Source organism: Centrocercus urophasianus, unplaced genomic scaffold, assembly GCF_019232065.1.
Source record: "Centrocercus urophasianus isolate 14NV4802_14NV808 unplaced genomic scaffold, USGS_Curo_1.0 seq_73, whole genome shotgun sequence".
In the NCBI taxonomy this organism is placed as follows: domain Eukaryota; kingdom Metazoa; phylum Chordata; class Aves; order Galliformes; family Phasianidae; genus Centrocercus; species Centrocercus urophasianus.
In genome coordinates, this window is record NW_024885344.1 from 8802743 (window position 1) to 8811095 (window position 8353).

At 35.8% G+C, this 8353-nt stretch overlaps 1 protein-coding gene across 1 annotated transcript in view; it reads left to right on the forward strand.

The window, feature by feature from the left end:
- Positions 1 to 7810, forward strand: part of SYT10 (synaptotagmin 10) — a 32118-nt gene extending 24308 nt beyond the window's left edge. Inside the window, exons 4-7 of the mRNA XM_042837892.1 lie at positions 4588 to 4708; positions 5621 to 5792; positions 7166 to 7295; positions 7584 to 7810. Of these exons, the coding sequence (XP_042693826.1) occupies positions 4588 to 4708; positions 5621 to 5792; positions 7166 to 7295; positions 7584 to 7655 (495 nt within the window). The 3' untranslated portion in view covers positions 7656 to 7810. The remainder of the gene's footprint in view (positions 1 to 4587; positions 4709 to 5620; positions 5793 to 7165; positions 7296 to 7583) is intronic.
- Positions 7811 to 8353: the final 543 nt, after the last annotated feature.

Genomic DNA, 8353 nt, shown 5'->3' on the forward strand with positions numbered 1-8353 from the left:
CCACTATGGGGTGGTTGCTTTTGTAGGATGATAATTATGGTATTCAAAAAAGAATTTACATTCTGTATCTAAAAAATCAAATTAATCTGTGTAGCTAACAGACATACTTATAGTCTGTTTCCTCTGTTTTGTTCTAGCACTGCTGTAACAGAAAATGGATTGAATAGATAGATTGGGAGCCATAAGAATAACTGAAACTGGTGTAGTGCTTACCACCGTTCCAGTTCCTTAGTTGTCTATTATGTCTTCCATACACAAAAGGAAAATAAATGGGGAAGAAAAAAAAAAAAGAAAAAAAAAGATATACAGTACCATCAAATGCTTCTTTCTGTATTAGTGCAGCTGTGCTTGATGCTGGTAGTTTTTATTCTTTGCTTATTGGGTTTTGTACCTCTTACTGTAATTTGATGGGGCGGATAATGATTACAAGAATCTGCATAACTGCTGTTAATTAAAATCTGAGTATAGTTTAAAAAGAAAAAAATATCAAAATGGGCCAAGAAAAGAGAGAAAATGTCATGAGAGTTACATAGGTACTGCCATAACAAAAGTTATAGGAGAATATGTGGTACATGTAAAGCAGTCTGAAGGATAGTTCAGATTTGCATGAGATGTTGCTGCTGGTTCCAGGCCTGTGTGCTCTGAATCATGGTTTTTTGAAGTGGATTGCAGTGCAGATGTAGTTAATGATGTTGTCTGTACCTCAGCTTTCGTAGATTTACTCAAACTAAAGGGTTCCTGTCAAATGAATTGTGTGAACTTAATTACCTAGTGTATTATACAGTGAGAGGAATACAAATTTTCTAGAGCAATGGGATTCTGAAGTAATTTAAATCCTATTTTTATATCTCAATTAAAAGAAATAATACTTAAGTACCCAAGGTGTTCAAAAATGTTACTCATGATAGTCAGTTTGATAGACAAAGGCTTTCAGAAGAAGTTTATATGTTGACTTACTTTGTTCATTACCTATGTCTGAACTTGTGTATTCATCTCCAAATTCATGGCCCTCTAGCACACAAGTTATGAAAAACAAAATAAAATGTGTGATATCCCAGCCATTTCATGTGGTGCCCAATCTCTGATGCTTATGTATATATATGTAATTTTATTCTTAACCTTTCAAAAGAAAATTTAAAAGTTCAAGATTCTTGGGCTTCACCCTGAGTTCCAAAGAATATGTATTTTAGTTATATTACTTTTAACATCTTAGTTTTCAGTTGCCTGATAGTTTCTAGAGGTCTTAACATAACTTTTACAGTTATAACCATAAAATATAACCATAAGAATTCACACAAGTGTGAAGAAAGACTACCAGTCTTAACAGATATTCAGAACAGAAATTTAGTAAAAATATTAGGAATTTCAATTCCTTGCTAATCAAAAAGACACCACAATAGATTAATAAGTAAATAAATAAGTAAATGTGCAAATGCTGCAACTAGTATCAAATCAAAAGGAGAAAAGCATCAGAATTGTTTCAAAGGATTCTGAAAGGATTTGTATTTGACCTCAGAGGACCATGGGAACTCCTAACCGCTGGTAATAGTCTATCACAGCTGGTTCTCTTTACCAGGATAGTTACGTGGTGTCTGCAGATCAGTGCAGTGTAGCTACTGATTTTATTTCTAGCTTTCTGATCTTATGACAATATGCCGATAAATGTCTTTGACATAGACAAGGGTGATTATCTGAAATAGTATGTGTTCTATCTTACCGCAGAATTTACCTATTTTCATAGCACAGATAGTAGCATGAGTATTATTCTGCCATATGAAAATCAGATATTTCAGGGTGAAGTGAGCCACCTTTTCCCCAGATATAGATCATAGGTCTCAAGGGATGCCTGAATAAAGAGTGGAATAGTAGAGAGCCTTTTCCCTGGGAAAAGCTTATCCCTTATTACCTCAAACTGAAGAGTATAACAGAGCTCTGGTAACTTCAATACACCCCTTTTCATGGCCTGACGTGTGGGCTGAAAACCTCACCCTCATTCATTATCCAGGCATTATGTTGCATTAGGCATGTTGCTTATCATTTTGTGGTCAAAAACACTATGTTTGATTGCAGGAAATTTTACAAGTTCTTTTCTGAGATAACATATGTATTCAGTACACAAGGTTTAGAAAGGAAAGAAAAAGGGCTGAGCATTAGTATCAAGTCGTTGTCATTTTGTTCAGCACTGATGGTTTTCGTGAGTCTTAGATTAATAGATAGATTAATAGATCAATCACCATTAATAGATTAACCGCCACATGGAGCTTTGCAAGTGTTTTAAGCTGTGCATTTTTAAAAAACACTTAAGTTACGGTAAATAGTCCTGTATGAACTGTTGTTTATCATTTAATCTCACTCAAATTTCTGAGTGTATACAATTTATCTTCAGAATGTAATAATAGAAGATTCAAGTACATTCTCCCGTCTTGGAAAAAAATTATTTTCTCCCTATTCACCTACACAAATCAACTCTCTGGAGGAAGAATTTATGACCTCTTAGTCTTTTTCATGATCTTCTCACTGTGCTCCATGACCGAACCCATCCTCGTCACCTCCCTCAACTCAGGCTTCACACTTTGAATAGCTGAATGTGAGGGCAGTGCATTTTCTTTTCAAAGAAAAGGATGAGATGTCTTTCACATACGTATATGAGGACCAGTGATCAGTCTGAATTCAGAAAGTAATGGTAGCAACAGAAGCTGTGTTTAAAACACGGATTCCACACATGACAAACCTGTTAAGTATAACACAGGGCAACTATCACTTTAATAAATAATTGAAAAGGATTACACTTCATTTGTTCAAGTTTTTTTGCAATTAAAAAAAGTGAATTTGTTCACTATCTGTGTGGGTATTCTGTGGTACAAAATTGTGCAGTCTGTGTGGCTAAGTAAGAAACTGGACAAAGGTGGGTACAAAATGACTCTATTATGTAGACTGGATGAGCTAAATAATTTTGAAATCCTGAGAAACCCTGACAAGCATGAAATATACCCATGGAGAATGCATGGGTACACATGCACAGCACTCTTAATACTTAGAACAGAATCACAGCAAAATGACTGAACTTGTGAACTGACCAACCTACACAAAAGTCAATCTTTTATTAACAATGCAACAGAGATTTTAAAGCTATTTTAAAATTACATTCTTCTATCTAGAGTTCACAGTGCAGGACAAAAAAGAATGAAAACTACCTATGCATGTGATTAAGTCCATCTTTATTCAAGAAAGATTTGAAGTATCTATTTCAGGTTTAAGCATTAACCCAAGGGAAGCTAGTAAGACTTCATATATATAGCTGAACAATGTGAAAAATCCTCACTCTGACTCACAGCTATAAGCAACATGTTTGTCATCTACCCAGCAGCAATTATTTCACCATGCATCATTTAAAAATATATCATGCTCACCTTCTGATGTTAGATCAGCTGCAACATAAATCCAGCTCAACTCAAATTTGTAATCTCAGGGTAGTTGCTGGTCTGACAGATAAAATACTAAAGCTGTGAATTAAAAATAAGCATTTTAGTGAAGTTAAAAATAATTCTTCAAGATCATACGAGCATGCTTGAGAATTGCTGCCCTACTGAGCTGACAGCCTTACAAGATCTTTACAAGCTATTATTTAAAAATCCTGACTTGTTCTTAGCGTGCTGTAGTAGGGTTAATTATGTTTGCTTGTTTGAGGAGGAGGAGTAGGAAGTTATTTACTATCTTAAAAGAACAGGAATAATTCAGAATATAACTAATATCTGAAGAGCTAAACTTGCATGATATTAGGAAATTATATGTTCTTGTGTATAATTAAGAAAAAAAAAATTAAAAAAACTCTCTTCCTTAGATCCCATTCATCAAATGTTGTTGTATCTGAACTATATAGCATTTTTTTTTAATTTACAACACATTGTCACAGCATAGATACTATTTCTCCATGAGTATCATCAAGATCCTTTCTTTTCTATCTGTCCTAGTGTAAGATCCTCCTGGAAGTTGTCCTTGAGGCAGGAAAGTTTGAGGTGCTACTCCTTTGCTTTATCTTCTTCTGAAACAAAGTCATCCACTGAACAGAGTAAAATCAATAAGGCTAGTAATATTTAGAAGCACATTCATTTTTTTGAAGCTCTCAGACAGGATGAACCTTTCAGATACCTATATATGTGAATGAATAAAACTGCTGCATTCATTTCAGTGGCTAAAATGCAAGGAAATCTAAGTGATCTAAATATCCCACTTGATTTCTTTATACTGGGTATAATGCAATCTGAGTTTTTTCCAAAAGAAAAGTGTGAAATTCTACATTCAGCAGCTTTTCTAACTGTGAATTCAACATGAATGCCAGGAATTCCAGAAAAAATTGGCTATGCTTTTGATTTAAATTCTCCATTTAGTAACTCTAGATCCTGTCATTGAAATATTATCCTATTGGTACTCTTTCTGTATGCTCCAAATATTCTTGTTTTCTGGTTCTCTTCATTCATATCAAAAGATGTTTCTTTTCATGGTAAAAATATTTCTGAATTTCAGCATGGTATGAACTGAATTGTTGGCAGTGTGATTAGATTTCTAATAATTGCTTTTCTCTTCCAGGAAAGCATAGATTTGGGTGAGATCATGTTTTCCCTTTGTTATTTGCCTACTGCGGGGAGAATGACATTAACAGTCATCAAATGCAGAAATCTCAAAGCAATGGATATAACTGGTGCATCAGGTGAATCTACTTCTTTTTTAAGCAGCATAGCAGAGCTTACTCAGAAAAGAGACAAAAACAACCTCTTCTTTTACTGCATGTTTAGCATGGCTCTGAATGGAAGTAGCATCAGAATGAGCGTAGCACCTATGTATGTCACACTGAGAGTACAGCCTCCTATTTATTTCCATGGAAACTACAATAGCTACGAAGATCACAATAACACTATTTGATAGAGCAAATTCTCAGTTACAAAACGCTATTTTTCAATATAGTCTCCACCATTAGCTCATTTGTCAACAATGAAAAAGAGCCTCCATTCCATGCTTATAAATATCTGCACCAGCAGAAGTCACCCACAGTTTCATAGCTGCTGTAACAGCATCACTGCTGAAATGCACCTCCTACTTCCTCACTGTTCTCACATCTGATGTTTGGTCTTCGTAAATGTTCAGCAAGTACTGATGTATTTCAATGGGTGTGGTTTTTTTCTGCATGGAATTCACAATAAAGCACCGTTGTTTCTTACACACTTCCGTGTCAGATGCCATTTTGCCAGCCTTCCTCTCTGCTGCTATCTGTTGCACAGCAACAAAATGCAGTAGGATATTGTCAGGAAGGTTCAATCTCTGCTGCCATACCACCAACGTCTGTCTCTGACGTCAAGGCCCAACATAATAAAATAGGAGAAATTACTTTTGGGGCAGCCTTCATATCTGCTATCTTTGGTGTGGTGTTTGGCACATCCATTCAGAAAGTTTATACCTTTCCATCGCATTGACAGCGCATTGGAAGCATGGATTCCCAAGGTCACCTAAAGATATTGCATTTTATGTCTTATAAGTATGACATACCTACAGAAATATTGTATATATGCTACATGTATGAATGGCTTTGACTCCAAGTACACACAACTTATTGTCTGTTACTTAGATCCATATGTCAAAGTGTCACTGATGTGTGAGGGTCGAAGACTGAAAAAGCGGAAAACAACCACAAAGAAGAATACACTCAATCCCGTTTATAACGAGGCCATCATCTTTGATATCCCTCCAGAGAATGTGGACCAGGTCAGCCTCTCAATTGCAGTGATGGATTACGATCGGTAAGCAATGTTTTCTCTCCAAACATTAATCTTCAGTTAGACATTATCTGATCATTGCAAGCAACTGATTTCCACCTCCCTGAACTTTCGAGTAAGTCAGTGTCACAAAAAATAATTTGTGCCTTTCCTGAAGAGGTTTTAAGCTTCCACTACTTTTAGAACTCAGTCCATGATGTCTGTGGTAAGGAAGAAGCTTGGATAGAACTCCTTGCCTGCCTCTAGCAGTGACATGCATTTTTGTCCCTGTCTAGATGCTATACAATGTAAAAGTTTGTCAGTTGTGGCTCCTGGTTTAAAAGACACTTGTGCCTCCAGTTTCTATTTAAATGCCAGGTATCTAAAATCAATGGAAGTTTAGATGCCTAAGAAAGAGTTAGGTACCTAATTGCCTCATTGAATTAAGCCACAATTAATTATTTGGATGAATCCTTCAGTTCATCCCTCACTGATTACATATCTTAGCTTCAACTAATCTGTATCCTTACTGAGAATTGAGGAGACTCCTACTCAAATATTGCAAAGTAAACTAGACTGTGACTGACAGTACTGTGTCTGATCCAAGTCTGCTTCCTTCCAGGGCTATTAATAATGAGCTCTTGAGATTGCAGGGCAAATAAACAGTGAAAGTCCAGTTTACTTGTACAAAACGTCAGATTATCTTTGCTCACCATCAGATTTGATTCTGCTTCTATAAATTCTGTTAGGAAGAGGTTCAGATGTGAAAGGGACACTGCAACACCACTGGGGGGAGAAATGTAGAGCAACTTGTGCTCCTCCAGTATTCTCCATCTGCTCCCTTCAAAACGTTGACTAAATGGAAAGTAGGAAATGTTAGTCTCAGGTACTTGTAGGGAGGTAAGGAAAAGGACTTTCTGGGTTCCCTCAGCAAGTCTATGACACTGCTGGGAATTCTGAAATACTAAGGTAAACCTTTCACTGCTATAACACCTTGTCTTTCACATTTTTAGCAGAAATTCCAATGATATTAATTAGATCTAGGATTTGTAGTGTGAATTACATCTGAAACATCTGGAGCAAGAATTTATCCTCTGGCATCTTCCATCACCTTCCTGTACAATAAAACTTGAGCATGCTCTCCTTGAGTGTTTTGGTCTGTAAAATTGTAATGGCAAAGGTTAAGTCTTCATCACTGTTTTTATAGCTCCTAGAAATAGTCTGGGAGTGGCTGAAGGTTTTGGATGGTATTACAGAATTTCTTATTGCCACAAATCCACTAAAACTAATATCTGTAATAAATACCAGGAAAATCTTGGACATATATTCTATGTTGCATGAAACTAGTAACCTGAATTATACATCAAATGTTATTAAAACTGCATTCAAAAATAATTATCTTTCTTTACAATTCTCAGCGTAGGGCACAATGAGGTCATTGGAGTATGCCGGACAGGAATAGATGCTGAAGGGCTTGGAAGAGATCACTGGAACGAAATGTTGGCTTACCCACGTAAACCAATAACTCACTGGCATCCTTTGGTAGAGGTAAGAAGTAGCACAATTTTCTCCTCCGAGTGTATTGCATGTTTAGGGTTATTTTCTCTCTCCCATTTATGTGCTTCTATGAATCATGAAGATCAGCACATCATTGTTGTATCACACTGCTATAATACCCTCTGCACAACCTATGTCTGGTTGCTTAGGTTTATTGCTTATTATATCTGCCATTTCAAACATTTTCATGAGGATACCGCATGTTACAGCACTGTAACATTAAAACCTTTAAAATTCCTTAGATTTTGATCTTACATCTGCAAATTGTTTTTCTTGCAGTTACCTGGCCGAGCAACCAGTTTTGATAGCCAGGGATCTTGTTCATCACCAAAACCACCACTTACACCCTAGGGAACAAGAGCGGATTCATCAGGTTCAGTATCCAGTGCTCCCATGTAACTCACATCTACATAAACAGGTTTGGATTCCACAGATGAACTGCATCCATATTTTTGTATTAAAATGCATTTTTTCCTATTCTAAGTCCTATATTACAGTTTATAATAATTTCTTACCTTGTGAATGAAGTTGACTTGAGCCAAATATAATCCTTTCTCAAAAAATTCACTCACCTGTTTTCTCTCTGGTACATACCCAGTATCAGATCCAATATATTTGAATAGATATAGAAATCAAAAAGAACACTCCCTAAAGCAATTCAAAACCACTACAGATTTGGATGCTTAATTCTTCTGAGAAAGAGCAAATAGTCATATAGGGCTCTTGTAAATCTCATCTAAATTGAACTAAATTTTATATGGCTTCTCAAGATAACACTTCAAGCTGAACACTGCATGAAAAGAAAGAAATAAAGAAAGAAAGGAAGTGAGAGAGAAATAGAGAAGGAGATAGAAACAAAGAAATAATAAGGAGCAGAAGAAGAAGAAGAAGCAGAAGAAGAAGAAAAAGAAGAAAAAGAGGAAAAAGAAAAAGGAAAAGGAAAAGGAAAAGGAAAAGGAAAAGAAAAAGGAAAAGAAAAAGAAAAAGAAAAAGAAAAAGAAAACAGCAGTAATAACTGTCACATTTTGACTATTTGAAGTTCTTTCTTT